Here is a 23,930-nt window from a genome sequence, read left to right on the forward strand (position 1 = left end):
CCTTCCTTCCTTCCCTCCCTCCTCCCTTCCTTCCTTTCTTCCTTCCTTCCTTCCCTCCCTCCCTCCCTCCCCCTTCCTTCCTTCCTTCCTTCCTTCCTTCCCTCCCTCCCTCCCCCTTCCTTCCTTCCTTCCTTCCTTCCTTCCTTCCTTCCTTCCTTCCTTCCTTCCTTCCTTCCTTCCTTCCTTCCTTCCTTCCTTCCTTCCTTCCTTCCTTCCTTCCTTCCTCCTCCCTCCCTCCCTCCCTTCCTCCCTTCCTCCCTTCCTCCCTTCCTCCCTCCCTTCCCTTCCCTTCCCTTCCCTTCCCTTCCCTTCCCTTCCCTTCCCTTCCCTTCCCTTCCCTTCCCTTCCCTTCCCTTCCCTTCCCTCCCTCCTTATGTTCTTATGTGACACAGAGTGTTGGACTGGAGGGGCCACTGGCCTGATCCAACAGGGCTTCTCTTATGTTCTTATGTGACACAGAGTGTTGGACTGGAGGGGCCACTGGCCTGATGCAACAGGGCTTCTCTTATATTTTTATGTGACACAGAGTGTTGGACTGGAGGGGCCACTGGCCTGATCCAACAGGGCTTCTGTTATGTTCTTATGTGACGCAGAGTGTTGGACTGGATGGGCCACTGGCCTGATCCAACAGGGCTTCTCTTATGTTCTTATGTGATGCAGAGTGTTGGACTGGATGGGCCACTGGCCTGATCCAACAGGGCTTCTGTTATGTTCTTATGTGACGCAGAGTGTTGGACTGGATGGGCCATTGGCCTGATCCAACATGGCTTCTCTTATGTTCTTATGTGACAATACTGACTTTGGTGGACCCAAGCACTTATTCAGTGTAAGGGAGCTTTGTGTTTGTGACTGGAGTGGACAATACTGACTTTGGTGGACCCAAGCACTGATTCAGTGTAAGGGAGCTTTGTGTTTGTGTCTTCTGGTGCAATTTTGTTCTCAGATCCTGTATTTACTTCATCAGTATATGGGATAAGGCACTTTCTCAACTGTGCTGCATAATGCAGCCTATTTATTTTGTCCTGTTTGCTCTGTTGGCTCTATCTGCGCCACCTTCATCACTTTCGGGGTGCGGATCCCCCAGTGGGGTGGTCTCCCGACTCCCTCCGCCGGCTGTTTCTGATAGCCCTGCGCCCCCCCTTTCATTTGATATGTGTCCCGTGCGGGTGCCACCCTCCCGCCGGGAGATGCCGCAAAATGAGCCCCCTTGAGGCTTATGGCGGCAGGGCTCGGGGGAAGCGAGCTAGACTGCTGTTCTTTTGAGGGGTTATAGAGTGTTTCGAGCCCATCCCTGTGGCATCGGTCCCATCGTTGTGGGGCCCAGGGGGCCGGCGCAGCGGCCTGCTGAAGCAGCCTGTCGGTCACTTCCGGGTTCCTGTCCTGCATCTCGACCTGTGTTATTAGTGACAGGCTGCTTCGGCGGGCCGCTGCGCCGGCCCCCTGGGTCCCACAACGATGAGACCGATGCCACAGGGACGGGCTCGAAACACTCTATAACCCCTCAAAAGAACAGCAGTCTAGCTCGCTTCCCCCGAAAAAAGGCTTCGGGGAAAAAAGGGGGGGGAATGGTTTTCCCCCTAATTTTTCCGGTTTTTTTTCCGGGACTTCACATTGCTAAATGATACACAGGTAGAATTACTTTAAATATTCTTTTGAAAGACAGAAAGATTGTCTTTTGAAAAGTGCAAATAAACTAGGTTGACTAAATTTAGACAATAAAACTCAGAAGACTGGATTGGATTTATTTTTATTTATTTATAAAATAAATAAAAAGGTGGATTCCGAGGTAGATCTCTACTGAAAGGAGTGGGGTGATTGTGGACACCTTCCTTGCTACACACAAGTGACTGTTCAATGTTGCCACCCCTCTTTTTCCTAAATGAAGTATGGCAGGTCCAAACCAAGCAAGCAGGAGATTTGCATGTGGAGAGTCCTTAAACTAAAATGTGGCAAGTCCTGAAATAAAAGAGATTTATTCAGAACAAGATGTGACTTCAGGCATATTGAAACAAACATAAAGAATTCACTGCAGCAGGAAGTGGCGGCAGTTACAAGCACAGGCAGCTTTAAGAGGGGACTGGATAATCATATGGAGCAGAGGACCATCAGTGGCTATTAGCCACAAAGTATAGATGGAACTCTGTCTGGGGCAGTGATGCTCTGTATTCTTGCTGCTTGGGGGGGCACAGTGGAGGGGCTTCTAGTGTCCTGGCCCCACTAGTGGACCTCCTAATGGCATCTGGGTTTTATTGGCCACTGTGTGACACAGAGTGTTGGACTGGATGGGCCATTGGCTTGATCCAACGTGGCTTCTCTTCTGTTCCTTTGTGACACAGAGTGTTGGACTGGATGGGCCATTGGCCTGATCCAACATGGCTTCTCTTATGTTCTTATGTGACACAGAGTGTTGGACTGGATGGGCCACTGGCCTGATCCAACATGGCTTTTCTTATGTTCTTATGTGACACAGAGTGTTGGACTGGATGGGCCTCTGGCCTGATCCAACATGGCTTCTCTTCTGTTCTTATGTGACACAGAGTGTTGGACTGGATGGGCCTTTGGCCTGATCCAATGTGGCTTCTCTTCTGTTCTTATGTGACACAGAGTGTTGGACTGGATGGGCCATTGGCCTGATCCAACATAACATATGAACATGAACATATGAAGCTGCCTTATACTGAATCAGACCTTTGGTCTATCAAAGTCAGTATTGTCTTCTCAGACTGGCAGCAGCTCTCCAGGGTCTCAAGCTGAGGTTTTTCACACCTATTTGCCTGGACCCTTTTTTAGAGATGCCAGGGATTGAACCTGGGATCTTCTGCTTCCCAAGCAGATGCTCTACCACTGAGCCACCGTCCCTCCCCAATATACATGGCTTCTCTTATGTTCTTATGTGACACAGAATGTTGGGCTGGATGGGCCATTGGCCTGATCCAACAGCGCTTCTCTTACGTTCTTATGTGACACAGAGTGTGGGACTGGATGGGCCATTGGCTTGATCCAATGTGGCTTCTCTTCTGTTCTTACGTGACACAGAGTGTTGGACTGGATGGGCCATTGGCCTGATCCAACATGGCTTCTCTTATGTTCTTATATGACACAGAGTGTTGGACTGGATGGGCCATTGGCCTGATCCAACATGGCTTCTCTTATGTTCTTATGTGACACAGAGTGTTGGACTGCATGGGCCATTGGCCTGATCCAACGTGGCTTCTCTTACGTTCTTATGTGACACATAGTGTTGGACTGGATGGGCCATTGGCTTGATCCAACGTTCTGTTCTTATGTGACACAGAGTGTTGGACTGGATGGGCCATTGGCCTGATCCAACATGGCTTCTCTTATGTTCTTATGTGACACAGAGTGTTGGACTGGATGGGCCACTGGCCTGATCCAACATGGCTTCTTTTATGTTCTTACATCTGGGACAGTGATGCTTTGTCTTCTTGGTGCTTGGGGGGCAGGAGTGGGGGGGGGGGCTTCTGGAGTTCTGACCCCGCTGGTGGACCTCCTGACGGCACCTGCGTTTTGGCCACTGTGACAGAGTGTTGGACTGGATGGGCCATCGGCCTGATCCAACATGGCTTCTCTTATGTTCTTACAGTCTTCTCTCTTACGCTGTGAATTTAGCGTAGTGCTCAGATGACTTTGGCTACCTTGCCTTACAACCGAAGACTCCAGTTGCCTTTCCCACTGCGGAGAACAAAAAGATTGCTCTGCCTGACTTGTCAGATGTATCTGCAAAGCAGTCAGGGGAACACCTGACTTCAAACAGAGCAACCTCTCTCTTCAGGAGCACCACTCCTTTGAAAGTGGCAGGACCTCACGCAACTCGGGCAGGAAGCGTTCTTATGTTTCTTTGAAGTCTTCATTGTTTTAGGAATGTTCTTGCTGCAAATTTGATAGGGCATAAGCCTCTTCATTTCTAGAAAAGGCAAGGTAAAAGTTCTTTAAATATTAACAACGGTTCTTTAAACATTTCTAGAAAAGGCAAGGTAAAAGTTCTTTAAATATTAGCAACGGTTCTTTAAATATTTCTAGAAAAGGCAAGGTAAAAGTTCTTTAAATATTAACAACGGTTCTTTAAATATTTCTAGAAAAGGCAAGGTAAAAGTTCTTTAAATATTAACAACGGTTCTTTAAACATTTCTAGAAAAGGCAAGGTAAAAGTTCTTTAAATATTAGCAACGGTTCTTTAAATATTTCTAGAAAAGGCAAGGTAAAAGTTCTTTAAATATTAACAACGGTTCTTTAAATATTTCTAGAAAAGGCAAGGTAATAGTTCTTTAAATATTAACAACGGTTCTTTAAATATTTCTAGAAAAGGCAAGGTAATAGTTCTTTAAATATTAACAACGGTTCTTTAAATATTTCTAGAAAAGGCAAGGTAAAAGTTCTTTAAATATTAACAGCGGTTCTTTAAATATTTCTAGAAAAGGCAAGGTAATAGTTCTTTAAATATTAACAACGGTTCTTTAAATATTTCTAGAAAAGGCAAGGTAAAAGTTCTTTAAATATTAACAACAGTTCTTTAAATATTATTTAATTATATTTAAAGAACAGTTCTTTTATGTTCTTACAGTCTTCTCTGTTACAGTTCTTTAAATATTTCCAGAAAAGGCAAGGTAAAAGTTCTTTAAATATTAATAAAAGTTCTTTAAATATTAACAACAGCGCACTTGTTAGCATGACATTTTTTCAACTGGTGAATTTATCTCCCAAAAGAAAATTTTAATAAAAATCATACCTAATCAGGGTAAAATGTGGTTTGCTGACCTAGATATTTCTGAAGAGAAAGCAGTGATTATGTGGAGATTAGAAGATGGAATTTTTTTATTCATTGAAAAAGAGTAATACCGTTGGGAAGATGTACAGATGTCAACAACCTGCAGAGAAAAATATTCAGCCCTTTTAAAGAGACTTTATATGGAGAAATGGGCAGCTGAAACTTTCCACGGCACAAAGGTAGAAAACATCAGTTACGCTTTCACGCACACTAAATAACTCCACTTTCAATGCTCGTTGCAACTGGATTTTTCTGCGTGAAATGGCAAAATCCACTTGCAAATCGTTGTTGAAGTGGCTTAAAACTGCATTATTTGTCAGACAGGGTGGCCAAAGTTGCTTAACACAGGAGCCACACAGAATGAACGTCAGATGTTTGAGAGCCACAAGACATGAACCTCAGATGTTTGAGAGCCACAAGGGAAGGGAGGAAGGCAAATAGTTGGAGGGGAGGGAGGAAGAGGTGGAAAGAGAGCAACTTTAACTTTAAATGCGTTCTGATACGGTGACGGGGGCTTTGAGAGCCACGCAATATGTGTAAAAGAGCCACATGTGGTTTTCCAGGTTGTCAGCAACCCCAGCAACATGGAAGACTTTTAGTTACAAGTTAAATACAAAAAAGTGCACCGTACTTGGATACTTATTCATGTGATGATAAGTCTAACCGGTTGTACTGACCTGTGCGAAATCCAAAACACCGACTCTGTGTAACACTGTTTATTAGGCCCAACCTAAAATGTATTACAGTAATTTTGTGTTTTATTTATGGGACAAATTGGATTTAACAGGTCCCCTTGAATATAGTTTCGGAGAGTAACCGCGTCGGCCTGCCGCACAACAGGTAGATTGGAATCAAGTAGAACCTTAAAAGCCCAAGAAGATTTTGAGGTTCTTAGCTTTTTAAGAGTCAAAGCCCCTTACATCAGTTCCTCGAATATATCTTACGAGTGGGCGGCTTTTTCTGTTTTAAAATATATATTGTGGTTGAAGGATTGATGTCGGATAGTAACTTTATATGCTGTTTTGAGTTTCTGGGGAGCAAAACTAGTGAATAGTCTCAAATCAGCAACTCATCCGTTACTATTGACTGAGGAACAGATTTTGAGTCAGCGGCGCCTTTAAGATCACCAGACGTTTATTCAAGGTACGAGCTTTTGTGCGCACGCGCACTTCCTCAGATGCATAGAAACGGAAGCTAAGCGTGCGCTGCGCGCAAAAAGCTCCTACCTTGAATAAACTTCAGGTAGTCTTAAAGGTGCCGCTGGGCTCCAGATCTGTTCTACCGCTTCGGACCAACGGGGCTGCCCACCTGGAACTATCGACTAAGGAGTTCTGATCACAGATTCATTCTTATTCATATCGCTATAGAACAGGGGCGGCCCAACTGTGGCTCAGGAGCCACATGTGTCTCTTTCATAAATATTTATGCGGCTCTCGAAGCTCATGTCACCCTGTGTCAGCCGGCTTGGAGAAGGCATTTCTCTCTTTAAATCACTTCTCTAAGGAAAGCCAGCTGGGAACTTGGAGAATACGTTTAAAGCTTGCGTTGCTTTCTTTCCACCTCTCCTTCCTCCCTCTCCTCCATCTTCCTCCCTCCCTCCCTCCCTCCCTCTTGCGGCTCTCAAACGTCTGACATTCATGTATTGTGGCTCTCAGACATCTGACATTTATTTTATGTGGCTTTTGCATTAAGCACATCATGTCACCCTGCGTCAGGCGGTTTGGAGAAGGCATTTCTCTCTTTAAATCACTTCTCTAAGGAAAGCCAGCTGGGAACTTGGAGAACACATTTAAAGTTTGCATTGCTTTCTTTCCACCTCTCCTTCCTCCCTCTCCTCCATCTCCCTCCCTCCCTCTTGCGGCTCTCAAACGTCTGACATTCATGTATTGTGGCTCTCAGACATCGTTTATTTTATGTGGCTTTTGCGTTAAGCACATCATGTCACCCTGCGTCAGCCAGCTTGGAGAAGGCATTTCTCTCTTTAAATCACTTCTCGAAGGAAAGCCAGCTGGGAACTTGGAGAATACATTTGAAGTTTGCGTTGCTTTCTTTCCACCTCTCCTTCCTCCCTCTCCTCCATCTCCCTCCCTCCCTCTTGCGGCTCTCAAACGTCTGACATTCATGTATTGTGGCTCTCAGACATCTGACGTTTATTTTATGTGGTTTTTGCATTAAGCACATCATGTCACCCTGCGTCAGCCAGTTTGGAGAAGGCATTTCTCTCTTTAAATCACTTCTCTAAGGAAAGCCAGCTGGGAACTTGGAGAATACATTTGAAGTTTGCGTTGCTTTCTTTCCACCTCTCCTTCCTCCATCTTCCTCCCTCCCTCCCTCCCTCTTGCGGCTCTCAAACGTCTGACATTCATGTATTGTGGCTCTCAGACATCTGACGTTTATTCTATGTGGCTTTTGCATTAAGCAGCTTTGGCCACCTCTGCTATAGAAAATAGAATGTACGGAACCAGCTGATCCTAGGCAATCACGTAGGGCGCCATTGCTGGAGGGGCGTCAAAGGCTTCAATGCCTGTTAGGCAAGCCTCCCTCCTACAGCTTTGGGTGCCACCTTTCCTTGGCCGGGTGCCACTTACTCAGGCCAGGTAGGACCACAACTCTAACTTTGGTATCCCCACTAGTGCCATACTGTTGAATGGGGAGACTGGGTGCTTTCACACAGACTGAATAATGCACATTCAATTCATTTTCAATGCACTTTGCAGCAGATTTGTAATATGTAGACTGCCCAAACTTGCAAACAATCGCTAACATGGATTGAAAGCATTTATTCTGCATATGCGAGGGTGCCCTCATAATTTGTCTCAGGCACCAAAAACCCTTGGAACCGACCCTGAGAATATAGCCAGTTTAAGTTAGTTTGGATGCAGGTAACCCAGTGTAGCGTTGAATGACATTGTTGCTTCTGTATGGATTTAAATCTTTGATGTTTTATAGGACTTAGCTTAGCAGCGTTCAAGAGGAACAAGAGGAAACTGGAACTGGCTGAAAAGGTGGAAACGGATCTTTTTCAGCTGAAGAAAAGACGACAATCAAGTGAAAAGGTCAGTAACTGTTCAGAAAATGGCGGGTTGCTCTTTTTTTTTTTAAATCGTGTTTTATTAGGATTGTAAGGGAAGAAGGGGAGTAGGAAGAATATATTTATATTCCCTGTATACTACTCTTCTCTGAGTAATCCTTACCCTGCCAGAATTTTAAAATTCCAAAAACTACGGGAATCTTTTCTATTCCATTAACATTTCCAGATCTCTATATTTACTTTTTAACCAATTATAAAAAGCCTTCCAGGGTCCAAAAAAATGTCTTCTTCCTTTTGTCCTTTCAACAATAGGGTCAGTTTGTCAAAGAAAATGGCTAGTGGCTCTTAAACCACCACAGCCTAACAATTCAAAGGTAAAAATCTGAGCGCATCAGAAGATCTTACCTCTCATGTAAATCGATAACCTGATGAGCTGCGATGTTCTTTGAAGCTTAACAGCCATGATCAAAAAGGACTTGTGTCTGCCACATGCGTCTGCCACGTGGGTGTATAGATACATGTGTGTGTTTGTTTGTGTGTGTGTGTGTCGAGGGACAGTGGCTCAGTGGTAGAGCATCTGCTTGGTAAGCAGAAGGTCCCAGGTTCAATCCCCAGCATCTCCAACTAAAAAGGGTCCAGGCAAGTAGGCGTGAAAAACCTCTGCTTGAGACCCTGGAGAGGCACTTCCAGTCTGAGTAGACAATACTGTTTAGGGGAGGGACGGTGGCTCAGTGGTAGAGCATCTGCTTGGTAAGCAGAAGGTCCCAGGTTCAATCCCCAGCATCTCCAACTAAAAAGGGTCCAGGCAAGTAGGCGTGAAAAACCTCCGCTTGAGACCCTGGAGAGGCACTTCCAGTCTGAGTAGACAATACTGTTTAGGGGAGGGACGGTGGCTCAGTGGTAGAGCATCTGCTTGGTAAGCAGAAGGTCCCAGGTTCAATCCCCGGCATCTCCAACTAAAAAGGGTCCAGGCAAGTAGGCGTGAAAAACCTCTGCTTGAGACCCTGGAGAAGCACTTCCAATCTGAGTAGACAATACTGTTTAGGGGAAGGACGGTGGCTCAGTGGTAGAGCATCTGCTTGATAAGCAGAAGGTCCCAGGTTCATTCCCTGGCATCTCCACCTAAAAAGGATCCAGGCAAGTAGGTGTGAAAAACCTCTGCTTGAGACCCTGGAGAGCTGCTGCCAGTCTGAGTAGACAGTACGGACTTTGATGGACCGAGGGTCTGATTCAGTAGAAGGCAGCTTCAAATGTTCATGTGTGTGCGTGCGTTATTGTTTGTTTTCTAGTACCAGCTCCTTCCTTTTTAACAGAATTCAATTCCGGCACTTGGTGGTTGTGGGGAGACAGCCAGAAGCGAAGGCTAACCAAAGTCCCTGAACATGTAGGGTAGACTATGGATTGTTCTTTGGGCACAGGCTGTCTGTTTAAAGGCTTGGATCCTACACAGGCCCATAACCAGGATTTTTTTTCCCTGGGGGGGGGGGGTGCCAGAAGGGCACCAATTAAACAAATTTAATTAGATTGAAATTTATTTAAATTAAAATGTTAATTAGATTGAAATTTAATCAAATCAAAATTTCATTAGTTCGAAATTTAATCAAGTCGAAATTTAATCAGATTAAAATTTCACTAAATGGAGAGCTGAAATACCAAGCACGGCTCAAGCTCTCTGTCCCTCGTAGAACAGCAACACCCCCAAAGCCCCAAGCACATAAAAAGGAGTGATAGATGGACAGCGAAAGGTCTGTGCTTGTAGAACAAATGAATCTCTCCTACTGTTGCGGTTTGATTTATCTCTCTTACTATTCGTTTTCACTTTCAGAATGTGCCTAGCCAAAGGGCAAACATGAAAAGATAAAATCTTTTCCTCCCGTGTAAGATTTTGGTGAACCTTTCTCACTTTAGAACCCTTTCTGTGGCATCTGGAGCGGGAATGAGTTTTTGAAATACCAGGTAGGTAAAAACGTGTCTGCGCATTTACCTAGCATTGACCTGGCCCATATTGCTTCCTGCTTCTTTACTGGGGAAGAGGAAAAGATCACATCTTGTCGATACTTCACTATATGTGTCATTTCTGTCACTTAGTATTTTATTTTTTCAATCTCTGCTGCCAGTATAGTTTGAGTGCAGTTTTAGCTATCAAGAATTAAAAGGGGAAATATCTGTGGTCAGTGGAACTTTGGTTTTGTTTTTCTCTCCTTCCAGAGAGAAGATCGCACTGTAGGGGGGGAAAAAAGACTCGTTGATGAAGTTGCAATAGATTCTATACAATGCATCCCTCCTGCTTAACGTTTGATAATTGGGGTTTTTTTTTTGGGGGGGGGGGGAGTGAGGGTTCCTCCCAAAAGTTAAGAGAGCCAGTTTGGTGTAGTGGTTAAGTGCGCGGACGCTTATCTGGGAGAACTGGGTTTGATTCCCCACTCCTCCACTTGCAGCTGCTGGAATGGCCTTGGGTCAGCCGTAACTCTGGCAGAATTGTCCTTGAAAGGACAGCTCTCTATGAGAGCTTTCTCAGCCCCACCCACCTCACAGGGTGTCTGTTGTGGGGGGAGAAGATATAGGAGATTGTGAGCCGCTCTGAGTCTCTGATTCAGAGAGAAGGGAAGAGTATAAATCTACAGTCTTCTCTCAGCCCCACCCACCTCGCAGGGTGTCTGTTGTGGGGGAAGAAGATAAAGGAGATTGTGTCTGAGTCTCTGATTCAGGGAGAAGGGCGGAGTATAAATCTGCAGTCTTCTTCTTCTTCTCTCAGCCCCACCCACCTCACAGGGTGTCTGTTGTGGGGGAAGAAGATAAAGGAGATTGTGTCTGAGTCTCTGATTCAGGGAGAAGGGCGGAGTATAAATCTGCAGTCTTCTTCTTCTTCTCTCAGCCCCACCCACCTCACAGGGTGTCTGTTGTGGGGGGGAAGGAGAAGATATAGGTGATTGTAAGTCGCTTTGAGTCTCTGATTCAGAGACAAGGGTGGGGTACGATCTTCTTCTTCTTAAAGGCAGGTCTTGTTTTGGGTAGGAGCTCTGGAACATCTAAATTTTATCATGCTCTTTCTTTCTCTCCCCCCCCCCCCAAAATGGGAAAATAACCAAAACATATAAATCAGACATATGGAGATCTTCATCATGCCACTGTGGCCACAGAGGAGAAAGTCATTTTAAAAATACGATGGGAGCAGTGTTCCCTCTAAGCTGAGTTAGTGTGAGCTAGCTCACAGATTTTTAGCCTCCAGCTCACCCATTTCTGCCTTAGCTCAGGAAGAATGACCAGAGCACACTAGTTGATGCAGTAGCTCACAACGCCAGGAGCGCACAACTTTCGTGCCAGTAGCTCACAAAGTAGAATTTTTGCTCGCAAGACTCTGCAGCTTAGAGGGAACGTTGCATGGGAGTAAGGTTTTAGTAGGACAATGATAATTCAAGAAGCGTTTTAAGGAAGCTGCTGAGCTGCTATAATTCAGTACCCCTTCCGGCGATGTCAGGGGTGTGTGGCATATGCAAAGGAGTTGTGTCATTTCCTGCAAAATGGCCCCTGGTTAAAGGGTGTCTAAAGGGAGGAGAGAGGCTGTTGCTGGTATTTATTCATGTAATAAGGGGCAAGTCAATGCTTAGCACATGCCAGAACATGGGCTTACCAACCTGCTATTTGAAATATTGAAGCTCCCGAGTAGCGCTTTGAGGATCAGCTAAAGACCCCAAGAGGTATTAGGTAGAGGAGTTTTCTTACTGCTCATCTCCACCGAACGGTAAGTCAGTGCTCCGGAGCTGCTTTCGTACTGTTTAGAAAATCAATACTTCTGTCTTGACCATGCGCAGTTGTTTACATTCTGGACCTGAGCTTTATTTGGGGGGTCTCCGGTGTGGTGGCCCCGGATGCCATAGCGCCCATCAACATCTTTTCAGGTGCCTGCAAACTGCTTTTAGGAAGTGAGTGGAGCCAGGTAGGGCTTTCGCCCAGCAAGGTTTCAGATTGGCTAGTGAAGATTTGACTGGCTGTGCAGGTTTTTGTTTTTTAAAAAAACATTGCTCCGACTGCAGCTGCCACCACAGCACAAGTTTCTGTACTGTGTGATGGAAATTAAGCTGTGGTAGCCGTTTTATGACTGGCTCCACCTCTCATGGCAGCCATTTTGTGGCTGGCTCCACCTCCCGTGGCCGCCATTTTGTGGCTGACTCCACCTCTCGTGGCAGCTATTTTGTGACTGGCTCCGCCTCCTATGGCAGCCATTTTGTGGCTGGCTCCACCTCCCGTGGCAACCATTTTGTGGCTGGCTCCGCCTCCTATGGCAGCCATTTGGGGCTGCACCCACCCTGCCGTGTCAGACATCCAGATGTGTCCACAGGTTCAAAAAGGTTGAGGATTTATTTTATTTTTATTAGATTTATAAGCCACTCTCTATGAGCCAGCTGAGAGTGGGTAGCATCAATTTATACGACACATCGTAAAACATCAATAAATTAAAATTATAATGTGCAGTATATACCAATAAAAGCCATAACACACTTCCAGCATACAGCTAAAAGATGGCATAATAGCCTATGGAGGGGTGCTTTATAATCACTTGATAAGAAGGGCAGGGAAGGGGGAGGAGAAGAGAAGGCCAACTGTAGTTGAAACCCATTAGAACAGAACCTGATGCTGCCCTCAACTATAAGCCTGTTGGAACTGCAATAAGTTCTACAGGGCCCTGTTCTCTTCTGGAAGGGCATTCCACCAGGCTGGAAGTCAAGGACATCCCCAGATGGTACTTTGATCAGGAGCTCAAAATCTGTTTTTGATCCCCGGGCCGCGAGAGGGAAGGCTTAATGTGCGTAAGAGCCTTCTCCATTGCCGCCCTTATTGGCGGATTCAACTCTCAGAAGACACCAGATCTTTGGGGATATACCAGGATCCCTGCATCATTGTGCGTATCGCAGTATAACCTTGTACAACAGGGGTGGCCAAACTTGCTTAACGTAAGAGCCGCATAGAATAAACGTCAGATGTTTGAGAGCCGCAAGACATGAACATCAGACATTTGAGAGCTGCAAGACAGATGGGAAGGGAGGGAGGGAATAGATGGAGAGGGGGAGGGAGGCAGAGGTGGAAAGAAAGCAACTTTAACTTTGGATGCATTCTTCAAGCAGCTGGCTGGCTTGGCTTGGAGAAGTGATCTAAACAAACATTTGTCCTCTCCAAGCTGGCCGATGGGGTGGTAGGGGCTTTGAGAGCCGCACAAGATGTGTGAAAGAGCCACATGCGGCTTCCGAGCCACAGTTTGGCCACCCCTGCACTACACCAAACTGTCTCTCGTTAAGCTTATAGCTGATAAGACAACCTTTCCTCCAGCCGGTGAGTGAAGGCAGTAGCTCTTGGGCGTGAAACATGGTTGTCTTCTGCATTGTGAGCTGGTAGAAGGGGGTCCTCAGCACCTCCGACCCTGTGGGCACCTCTGGAATCCTGTCACAAGATGGTAAGCGTAATTACAAAATGGCTGCAAAATGAGGCGTGGCCAAGCCCAAAATGTCAGGGATCGGGGTCATGCATCACTCTTAACGGCAGTTCTTCAGGATTACAGGCAGAAGATCCATTTAACGGATTTAATGCCATTTAAAATGAACGCTATCGGTGAAAAATATTTCCTTGCCTACGTCTTCAGTCACGCTGTAAAGATCTTTGTGCTGCAGTGGCTGCTGCTGTTGAAGCAGCTTTTGAAATGTCCGCGCCGCAGTCAGATCTCCAGAGGCCGATGAGAAGCCCTCAAAACTCCATCTGGCTCCACCCACTTTCCACAAACGGTTGGCGGATGCCGGGCAAGGCATCGGTGGGCCCCACATTGACGACTCCGGTAGTAGACTCTGAAGACCGATTTGGCTGGCCTCCTTTGAAGCCCAATGTGACGCCCACCTTACGCATATGTCTTCAGCGCCCCGTCTCTCTGTCGCCTAGGAGAATAACTCAGGAACCCTGGACACCGTTGGGGCAGTCGTGGTGGACCAAGAGGGAAACGTTGCTGCTGCGGTTTCCAGCGGGGGCTTAGCCTTGAAGCATCCCGGAAGAGTTGGTCAGGTGGGTGGAATCATGGGATCATGAGCGTCTCGGCCTCCTCCTAGCAAACCTGTCGGTTGAAAAGAAAAAGTCCCGCTATCTCATCTTGCTGTCGATTTAAAGACCTCGGGTTGGAAGCGACCTCCAGGGTCATCTAGTCCAACCCCCTCTGCACAATGCGGGGAATTCACAAATACCTCCCCACCCCTATACCCCAGTGATCTGATCCCTTCACGCCAGGGCCGGGGTGGCCAAACTCGCTTAACGTAAGAGCCGCATAAAACCAACGTCAGATGTTTGAGAGCCTCAAGACGTCAGCGTCAGACATTTGAGGGGCGCAGGGCGGAAGGAAGGAGAGGGAAGGAGGGAGGAAGGAAAGCAAATATGGGGGAGAGGAAAGGAGATGGGAAGAGAGAAGGAGAGGTGGAAAGAAAGCAAGTATGATTTCCAGAGTATTCTCCAAGCCACCAGCTGGCTTGGCTTGGAGACGTGATTTAAAGAGAGAAATGTATTTATTTTTTTTATTTTGGTAAATTTGTATTCCGCCCTTTCCCAAGCGGGCTCAATGCCTTTCCCAATGCCTTCTCCAGGCTGGCTATGGGGGCAATGGAGGTTTTGTGAGCCACACAATATGTGCAAAAGAGCCACGTGTGGTTCCCGAGCCCCAGTTTGGCCACCCCTGTGCTAGGGGTAAAGGTATTTTTTTTTCCCATTGGCAAAGAAGAAAGTAAATATTCCTTGAAAAATCCACCATTGTTTTCAGAAGTAGGGGTTTGTTGTCAGGGTTTTTTTTCCCTTAAACCACATTAGTTTGTTTGTAGTAAATACATTTGTAGTAAATATATTTGCTTTTTTCGGAACAGGCGGCTCTTTACGGATGCGGCTGCTGGGCTGAAAATACGGGAATCCAGAACCCTTATTCTACAGCTGTGAGTACCTCAGGTATTTGCTGTTCTTATAAATATTTGAGCCATAATCTATGCATGGTGACCAGGGGCGCGTTGTTGATGTGCATAAATACGTTAAGAAGGCCTTCGTTTCAGCATGAATTAGTCCCACCCGTGACCAATGTTCTCTCTAAGCTGTAGAGTCTTGTGAGCAAAAATTCTGTTTTGTGAGCTACTGGCATTAAAGTTGTGAGGTACTGGCATTAAAGTTGCGAGGTATTGCATAAATTAGTGTGCTCTGGGGCTGTTTTTTTCTGAACGAGGACAAAAAATGTGTGAGCCGGAGGCCAAAAATCTGTGAGCTAGCTCACACTAACTCCCCTCAGAGGGAACCGTGCTCGTGACCATTGCAAAATATCCAGGCGGGCAGCCATGTTGGTCCGAAGCAGTAGAACAAAGTAGGAGTCAAGCAGAATCTTGTGTACCTGATTGTACAGAAGTGTACCTGATTCCTCGTCTGAAGAAGTGTGCACGCGCACGTGAAAGCTTTCATTCTGAATAAAACTTGGTTGGTCTTAAAGGTTCGACTTGACTCCTACTTTGTTCCGTTGTGAAATATGTTATATTCAGGAAGAACTGAGCAAAAGAATTGCTGTTTTAATGGCTGTGTTTTTTAATTGCAAGCCGCCTCAAGGAAAACTCTGAAGAGGCAGCGCAGAAATATTCTAAATAGAGTAATAATTTGGATAGCGGATAGATACGGCAAGTATTATTTCACGGCAAGCTGCAATTAGCGTTTTTGACGTCTGTAGATGAGTGCTGCAGTATGTATGCCACAGGCTGCATGATAGTTTTAGTCTGCTCGATAGTCTTGCAGAGAAAAGGCGGAAGTGCATTTGTGTGAGGTGCAACAATGCCAGATGTGCTCCCCTCATCTGTGCAAGTTCAGTCCTCGTAAAAGCCACACAGAGAACAGTCGTAGCTCTGCTCAGAATCCTACTCAGGTCTGTTCAGTGCGGCTTATTTGCAGAAAAGTCTTCTTCGGATCACACCGATGGAGTCTGGTAGTTGTAAAGATAGCTGTGGGAGGAGCCTTAAACCCTTCTCTGGGGTCATGCCGCAGCGGTGGCCCAATCTCTCCGTTGTATCCTGGGGGCCCATAGGAGAGAATGGAAGAAGCAGGCCGCAGCGACCTCAGAGAAGGGGTTGCCTTGCTGTCCGTGCCTCTCAGAGTCTCCTTTCCCTGCTTTTGCACCCCAAGGGTGCATTGGTGAACATAGGCGATGTCTGTACAGAGGTGAAAAGCAGTGTGTGGCTTAATGAAGATGCTTTGACATATGCAAAGACTAAACAGCAATAACAAGCTAAGTTTATAGGTCACAATTTGTTTGGATTTAATTACGTGGGGTGGGGGAAACGCAGTGGAGCAGTGAATATGTCAACATATGCTAGGGCATCCTTTTAAAACTCTGCACAACCAATCAGATCACCAATGGCCAGTTTGGAGAGTCCTCCCTGTTGGACAGAAGCCCTGTCTAGCTTTGCCTCCTTTTTGAAATACTTGATGGATACCATAGAAGATTCCAGATATACCATGTTAGAGACTCCTGACCCAAACCATTGGGTCATAGAAGATTCCAGATGTACTATGTTGGGGACTCCTGACCCAAGCCATTGAGTCAGAAGATTCCGGATGTACCATGTTGAGGGACTTCTGACCCAAGCCCTTGGGTCATAGAAGATTCTGGATGTACCATGTTGGGGACTCCTGACCCAAGCCATTGAGTCATAGAAGATTCCGGATGTACCATGTTGGGGGACTCCTGACTCAAGCCATTGAGTCATAGAAGATTCCGGATGTACCATGTTGGGGGACTCCTGACCCAAGCCCTTGGATCATAGAAGATTCTGGATGTACCATGTTGGGTACTCCTGGCCCAAGTCTTTGGGTCATAGATGATTCTGAATGTACCATGTTGGGACCCCTGACCCTTTTGGTCATAAAAGATTCTGGATGTACCATGTTGGGGTCTCTTGACCCAAGCCATCAGGTCATAGAAGATTCTGGATGTACCATGTTGGAAACTCCTGATTTAAGCCCTTGGGTTATAGAAGATTCCGGATGTACCATGTTAGGAACTCCTGACCTAAGCTATTGGGTCATAGAAGATTCCGGATGTACCATGTTGGGGGACTCCTGACCCAAGCCATTGAGTCATAGAAGGTTCTGGATGTACCATGTTGGGGGACTGCTGACCCAAGCCCTTGGGTCATAGAAGATTCTGGATGTACCATGTTGGGGACTCCTGACTCAAGCCATTGAGTCATAGAAGATTCCGGATGTACCATGTTGGGGGACTCCTGACCCAAGCCCTTGGATCATAGAAGATTCTGGATGTACCATGTTGGGTACTCCTGGCCCAAGTCTTTGGGTCATAGATGATTCTGAATGTACCATGTTGGGACCCCTGACCCTTTTGGTCATAAAAGATTCTGGATGTACCATGTTGGGGTCTCTTGACCCAAGCCATCAGGTCATAGAAGATTCTGGATGTACCATGTTGGAAACTCCTGATTTAAGCCCTTGGGTTATAGAAGATTCCGGATGTACCATGTTAGGAACTCCTGACCTAAGCTATTGGGTCATAGAAGATTCCGGATGTACCATGTTGGGGACCCCTGACCCAAGCCCTTGGATCATAGAAGATTCTGGATGTACCATGTTGGGGACCCCCGATCCAAATCATTGGATCTTCTTTGGTTCTGAGAAGAAGAAAAAGCGCAGGAAGCATAAACTGTCACGCAGCTGGTCATCAGTAGACAAAGTTGTTGCTGCCGGGTCCCAGATGTTTTGGTGTTGTACTGTGAGTTTCTTGCTCTGATGTGGTGGCATTTCTTCACGCCTTCATATTTGAGGAAAAGACCTTCCTTAGAACGGGTGCTATAATCTTCTCCAACTCTGACTCAGTTTATCTCCTTGCTTTATATTCTGGTCACTAAGACTCTCTTTTTTCACAGCAAGAATCCAGTAACATCTTAAGGAATAACAAAGTTTGTGTCTTTGTGAGTCACTGCTCACGTCTTCAGGTATCTTTACCACACCAGTTTGGTCGCGTGAAGCAATAAAGTTGTGGTGATTTATGAGGGATTTGTTACTGCCTTGAAGAAAAGTTAAAAATCTTTTAAAAACTTTTTTAAAAGTTTGATATTTAGGAGACAGCTTTTTAAAAACACCGGATGATCACCCTGTCCGTTTCCCCACTCCTTAATTCACATAAAGGGTTTGGAGGCTACCAAATTAATTATGAAGTCTGGATCCAATAAAGAGCTGTTAAAAAATATTCCTGTGGTCTTCCATAAGCTTTTATAGTACAGGCTTTTAAATTTGACTTTATTCTTGCATTTCATCTGGCTGAGAGTTGTAAATTTGGCAGATGGTTCCTTTTTGATTTTTCCTTTCCAAATAAGACAAGAATAGAAAGTTGGCGATTGCTTAGTTTACATATTGTAACTGTGCTACGGCGAATGGCTGTTTATCGTGGATTCCAGAAGAAGAGTTGAAGGACTGAAGCGCTGGTTTTTATACCCCGATTTGCTCTACCTGAAGGAGTCTCAAAGCAGCGTACAATTGACTTCCTGTCCTCTCCCCACAGCAGGCGCCCTGTGAGGTAGCGAATGGCTATTTATCATGGATTCCAGACGAAGAGTTGAAGGACTGAAGCGCTGGTTTTTATACCCCGATTTGCTCTATCTGAAGGAGTCTCAAAGCAGCGTACAATTGACTTCCCGTCCTCTCCCCACAACAGGCGCCCTGTGAGGTAGCGAATGGCTATTTATCATGGATTCCAGAAGAAGAGTTGAAGGACTGAAGCGTTGGTTTTTTATACCCCGATTTGCTCTACCTGAAGGAGTCTCAAAGCAGCGTACAATTGACTTCCCGTCCTCTCCCCACAACAGGCGCCCTGTGAGGTAGCGAATGGCTATTTATCATGGATTCCAGAAGAAGAGTTGAAGGACTGAAGCGTTGGTTTTTATACCCCGATTTGCTCTACCTGAAGGAGTCTCAAAGCAGCGTACAATTGACTTCCCGTCCTCTCCCCACAGCAGGCGCCCTGTGTGGCAGGTGGACTTGAGAGAACTCTGCAAGAATCGGGACTGGTGCAAGATCACCCAGCTGGCTTCATGTGGAGGAGTGAGAGAATCAAACTGAGTTTCCTGGATTAGGAGCCACGGCTGTTCACCGCTATACCATGCTGATGTCCGTCCCTCCCCGACTTAAGCTGATACCCGTGGCTCATTTTGAAACGTTTCCCGAATTCGTAGCTGAAAAATGATTTAAACTCCGAATGCTAGCATGCACGCAGCTGCCAAACAATACTCCCTCCAAGCTGTGGAGTCTCGTGAGCAAAAATTCTACTTTGCGAGCCGCTGGCATTGACGTCGTGAGCTACTGCATAATTTAGTTTGCTCTGGGGCCATTTTTCCTGAGCGAAGAGAAAAAAATTTGTGAGCTGGGGGCTAAAAATCTGTACGTTAGCTCGCACTAACTCAGCTTAGGGGGAACACTGTTGCCAAACCATTTCTTGAAACCATGAATCCTAGAGTTGGAAGGGAACGCCAGGTCATCTAGTCCAACCCCTTGCACAATGCAGGACATTCAGAAATACCTCCCCCTAAATTCACAGGATCAGCACGAGAGCTATTCTTGTTGAGTGCTAAGTGCCATCTGGTCGCTTCCAGCTTACGGCGACCCTATGAATTAATGACTTCCAAAACGACCTCTCTTTAACAGCCCGACTCCGGTCTTGCAAACGGAGGGCTGTGGCTTCCTTGCCTGTCTCATGTTGGCTCTTCCTCTTTTCCTGTGGCCTTTGACTCTTCCAAGCGTTGATGCCCTTCAGTCTTCCCCTAGCAAGAATTGTCGCATTGGGGTTGTCAAAGGCAGCCGTAGTACCGTTTTGGACTATCCCAACAGATAATTTGGTTTGGTTAAATTCGTAGAGGCTCACTGAAATTAACGTCATGCTGATAAAAAAGAAGAAGCTTTTGGGGCGAGGGCAGCCAGGGAAAATTCGCCCGGACGCACTTTTTGTTCCTTCCATTCACCCCGTCCCCTGCTTCAACTACAACGAGAGTCTGCTTTGATTACCGGAGAAGGGAAGGAGCCACAGAGCTGCGCCCGTCACTGCTGTTAGAGCTGGAAATGTGGGAAAGGAGTTCAAAAGGAGGCTGTTTGGTTTCCGCCTGGGAAAGGACAGTTGTGGTCTCTCTGTGATGGACCAAATGCTCTTTTAAGCACGTTCGCAGTGTTGCGCTCAGAGGAAGGGCTTTGCATCAAACCTTCCTTGGCCGATTTGACATTTGTCTCTTATGTAGTGCTAATTTTTAAAATTTGGGCTCTGGTTTCCCTATACTCTCCTGGAACTGTTCGCAAGAAGTGCGCCTGCGATCCCTAGTGACTTTTTAATCATCTTAATTAATTCCCTGTGCGTTAAAAGGACCGGGGTAGGCACTGATGTGGGATACGTGGTCGCAAACAACGGTCCGCGTTCCGCCGTTTTCGTCACTTAAGAGCTGTCCAGATTTTCCAACGGCCAGATCCCAGCGCCTGCCGAATTTGAGTTTTGCCGCCTGCTGTAATAATTTGAGTTTTGCCGCCTGCTGTTTTGCCGCCTTTAAAGCCCTATATGGCCTGGGACCTGCCTACCTGAGGGACCGTCTCTCCCCACACGTTCCCCAGAGTGTACTGAGGTCTGGCACTCAAAAACTGCTCACCATCCCCGGGCCCAAGGAAGTGCGTCTCAAGGCAACTAGAGACAGGGCCTTTTCCACAATGGCCCCTATGTGGTGGAACCAGCTACCGGAAGAGGTGAGGGCCCTGCGGGACCTTGCTCAGTTCCGCAGGGCCTGTAAGACAACCCTCTTCCGGTTAGCCTATGCCTGATTAGATAATGTAGCTACCAGATTTTTGTGTTTATACTGTATAGTTTAATGTTTAATTTTAAGGTTTTTAGGTTTTAATTGTCTGATTTTAGAGGTAATAACTTGCTCTGATTTTACTGTTTTATTGTTTTATTGTTGTTGTAAGCCGCCCTGAGCCACTTGTGGGAAGGGCGGGATAGAAGTCACCAAATAAATAAATAAATAAATAAAGGTTGTAGAACACAACTGGGATCGTGCAGTTGCAGCTTGTTGTGTTTCAGCTTTGGAGGTCTAATATGCAGAAGCTGGCAAATCGGTGGGTTAGGAGCAAACAACAGGGGTAGGTTGTTGCTTGGATGGCGTTCATCTTCCCAGGAACATCTCGCCCAGATGGTGTGGGGAACGCAGCAGTGGGTCTGGAGTTCCTTGGGTCTGGTCCAGCAAGCCTTGATGGTGGTGATATTGGATTTATATCCCGCCCTATACTCTGAGTCTCAGAACGGCTCACGATCTCCTTTACCTTCCTCCCCACAACAGGCACCCTGTGAGGTGGATGGGGCTGAGAGAGCTCTCCCAGAAGCTGCCCTTTCAAGGACAACTCCTACAAGAGCTGTGGCTGACCCAAGGCCATTTCAGCAGGTGCAAGTGGAGGAGTGGGGAATCAAACCCGGTTCCCCCAGATTAGAGTCTGCGCAGTTAACCACTGCACCAAACTGGCTCTCTTTTGTTGCCTTCTCTTTTGTTGTTCTGTTGTCTTCTGTCCGATGCTGGGACAGATACATGCCTTTTTTAATATGGCTAAACAAACACTAGATGAAACGCAGTATCCGGTTTGGCAGACACTAACACAATGCAGCATGGTCTATTTAAAGGAATGTTGTTGTTGTTCAGTCGCACAGTTGAGTCCGACTTTTTGCGACTCCATGGATAAATTCATGCCAGGCCCTCCTGTCTTCCACCATCCTCTGAAGTTTGCTCAAATCTGTGTTTGTTACATCAGTAACGCTGTCCAGCCATCTCTTTTGCTGTCCCCTTTTTCTTTTGCCTTCTCTTTCCCAGCATCAGAGTCTTCTCCAGGGAGTGCTCCCTTCTCATTTGGTGGCCAAAGTATTTGAACTTCAGCTTCAGCACCTGACCTTCCAGGGAACAGTCTGGGTTGATCTCCCTTAGGACTGACTGATTGGATCTTCTTGCAGTCCAAGGGACTCTCAAGAGTCTTCTCCAGTGAGTGCTCCCTTCTCATTGGGTGACCAAAGGATTTGAGCTTCAGCATCTGACCTTCCAGGGAACAGTCTGGGTTGATCTCCCTTAGGACTGACTGATTGGATCTTCTTGCAGTCCAAGGGACTCTCAAAAGTCTTCTCCAGGGAGTGCTCCCTTCTCATTGGGTGGCCAAAGTATTTGAACTTCAGCTTCAGCACCTGACCTTCCAGGGAACAGTCTGGGTTGATCTCCTTAGCACTGACTGATTGGATCTTCTCGCAGTCAAGGGATTCTCAAGAGTCTTCTCCAGGGAGTGCTCCCTTCTCATTGGGTGACCAAAGGATTTGAGCTTCAGCATCTGACCTTCCAGGAACAGTCTGGGTTGATCTCCCTTAGGACTGACTGATTGGATCTTCTTGCAGTCCAAGGACTCTCAAAAGTCTTCTCCAGGAGTGCTCCCTTCTCATTGGGTGACCAAAGGATTTGAGCTTCAGCATCTGACCCTCCAGGGAACAGTCTGGGTTGATCTCCCTGAGGACTGACTGATTGGATCTTCTCGCAGTCCAAGGGACTCTCAAGAGTCTTCTCCAGCACTGCAGCTCGAAAGCATCTATTTTTCTGCGCTCATTTAAAGGAGTAGCCACATGTTTTTGCAATGCTCGAAAAGCTCTTTATGCAGTAGTTTTATATTATTCTTTTTAAAATATAATATCTTCGATTATTCAACAGCTATTAAGCACAATGACTTGCAAGCGTTGGCTCACACAGTCTTTTTTCAAAAAAAAGAATAAATCATAAGTAATAAATAATAGGCCTCCTGTGCTGCGTTCCTTGCTTGCTTGACTCTGTTGGAGATTGGCTCGCTATATGAAGATTCCTCTTCAGTTTAATAGAAGGACAAAAGTCCAAGCACCCCTGGATATTAATACAATGCATGTTTCAATAACACTCTGACTGGTCGCCTTCTTTCCTGGAACCACTGCTCTTCAAGTTTCAGTATGTGCTGAACAGGCACAAGATTCTCCTCACAACGGTACAGGAAGCAGTCTCCTGTTCGTTTAGCCATATTTTAAAATCCCTGCTCCTAAGTCATCTGTCTTTTTAATCCGGAGACCCTAGAGAGCAGCTGCCAGTCCAAGTAGACCAGGGTGTCAAACATGTGGCCTGGAGGCCAAATCGGGCCCCCCCTCCCAGGGCTCCTATCAGGCCCCCGAGCAACTGGCTGTCATCTGTTTCCTTCTCCCTCTCTCTTGCTTCCTTCTGCATCACGGCTTGCTTTGCAAGACTTGCTCAATCGCACAGGAGCTAAGCTACAGAGCAAAACTATTTTCTCCATTGGCTGAGGAGAAAAAGAGGGAGGGGAGAGCTTGTTTTGCCAGGCTCTCTCAATTGCACAGCAGAGTTACTGAGCCAAGCCTCTCTTCCTTCTATTGGCTGAGGCTCCTCCCCCTCCTGGTCCCCTGGGGAAGGAAGGAAAGAACTAGAGATTCCTTTGCCCTGTTCCCTGGATCCCATGGGAGAAACACAAAGAATGTTCCTTTAAGACCAATGAGTGCTATTGTTTTAAGGTTTGCTTTTTCTTTTTAAACCTTTGTGTTTATCTGTGTCCTTTATAAAGTTTCTATCTCTGCTACCTTATCTTAAATAGGTACGCACATGGCCTGGACCGACAAGGTCTCATTTATGTCAGATCTGGCCCTCATAACTAATGAGTTTGACACCCCTGAGTAGACAGTACTGCCTTTAATGGACCAAGGCCTCCCTCCCTCCCTCCAACACCTGATGTTCATGTCCTGTGACTCTTAAACATCTTACCTTTATTCTTTGCGGCTCTTACGTTAAGCAAGTTTGGCCACAGCTGGGAATCAGAACTGCTCCTTGTACGTTTTCTTTTAAACGTTAAAAACGGTTAACGCCTAGCTTTGGAGAGCTGTCCTTGAGAAACAGCCCAAACCCCGACTCCTGACGGACCCAGTGGGCAAAGCGCTTGGTTGGATGGTTACCATCGTTTTCCTGGGAGGGACGTGTGAGAGCGGCAGGGTAAAAGAGAAGAGTGTGTAAAGGCCACTCCAGTTCA

General features: G+C 46.4%; 1 protein-coding gene across 2 annotated transcripts in view; it reads left to right on the forward strand.

Moving 5' to 3' along the window:
* The window catches only part of TASP1 (taspase 1), a 112,548-nt gene that overhangs the window by 40,062 nt on the left and 48,556 nt on the right, over positions 1-23,930 (forward strand). For both annotated transcript variants that reach the window (XM_060230890.1, XM_060230881.1), the window contains exons 8-10: positions 7,736-7,842; positions 13,743-13,862; positions 14,705-14,783. In XM_060230890.1, the coding sequence (XP_060086873.1) occupies positions 7,736-7,842; positions 13,743-13,862; positions 14,705-14,783 (306 nt within the window). The remainder of the gene's footprint in view (positions 1-7,735; positions 7,843-13,742; positions 13,863-14,704; positions 14,784-23,930) is intronic.

This window comes from Heteronotia binoei, chromosome 1, assembly GCF_032191835.1.
Source record: "Heteronotia binoei isolate CCM8104 ecotype False Entrance Well chromosome 1, APGP_CSIRO_Hbin_v1, whole genome shotgun sequence".
In the NCBI taxonomy this organism is placed as follows: Eukaryota; Metazoa; Chordata; class Lepidosauria; order Squamata; family Gekkonidae; genus Heteronotia; species Heteronotia binoei.